Here is a 765-nt window from a genome sequence, read left to right on the forward strand (position 1 = left end):
TTGTTCTTCAATGTTAAAATATGCTCAACAATCATCATACTTCATGTTTACATCATGTTCATGTGGTGAGTTTGTGTCTTTGCCTGCTGGTAAACCACTCAACGAGACATGGACTTGGACTTGTCTCTTACCTTTAAAGTAGACGTAGTTGATCAGCACCATGACCATTTCAGCGTCCAGGTCCTTCACCATGTCTTTGATCTTGTCCTGGGTTTTATTAGCAATGAATGCGTTGATCTCATCTGCAGCCTCTGCAGGTTTGGTTAGATTCACGCTGAAGACTTCACCAGAGTAGTGACGCCTGACGTCGTTCAGGAACGTCTCCAGAGGACTGAAGCCGGAGCGCAGGGCCACGGCGTTACCCACATCCAGCTGCTGATCCCTCGGGCCGTGTCCCAACATGTGGAGGAGATGCTCGTACGCTTCGTTGACCTGAGTCTGGTTCAAGGCGCCGTAGCCCAAGGTGGAGAACAGCTGGCGGTGGGTTTCGGCAGCGGCCCCTGTGGACAGCATGGACAGGGCGGTGGAGATGCCCAGCGGTGAGAAGAAGATGTTCTTTCCAGCAGCAGCGTTGGCGTTCAGGCTTTTGTAGAGAGCAAAGGCAAAGTCGGCATTGGGCGCCGTCAGCTTGTGGCAGCTCATTCGTCCCTCGTGGCTGTGATCAGAGCCGTGGTGATGGTCTTGGTGGTGGTCTGCCCAGACTGCAGCCAGCAGCAGTGCTGCGAGTGCACAACTAACAGAGATCCCACGCATCTTTACAGCCTG

General features: G+C 53.2%; 1 protein-coding gene across 1 annotated transcript; it reads right to left on the reverse strand.

Moving 5' to 3' along the window:
* Positions 1-11: 11 nt before the first annotated feature.
* On the reverse strand, positions 12-759 carry LOC121940825 (alpha-1-antitrypsin homolog). The gene has a single exon (XM_042483509.1). The coding sequence runs from the start codon at positions 751-753 to the stop codon at positions 25-27; it is 729 nt and encodes a 242-aa protein (XP_042339443.1). The 5' UTR covers positions 754-759; the 3' UTR covers positions 12-24.
* Positions 760-765: the final 6 nt, after the last annotated feature.

The sequence above is a fragment of the Plectropomus leopardus genome, unplaced genomic scaffold, assembly GCF_008729295.1.
Source record: "Plectropomus leopardus isolate mb unplaced genomic scaffold, YSFRI_Pleo_2.0 unplaced_scaffold94404, whole genome shotgun sequence".
Taxonomy (NCBI): Eukaryota; Metazoa; Chordata; class Actinopteri; order Perciformes; family Serranidae; genus Plectropomus; species Plectropomus leopardus.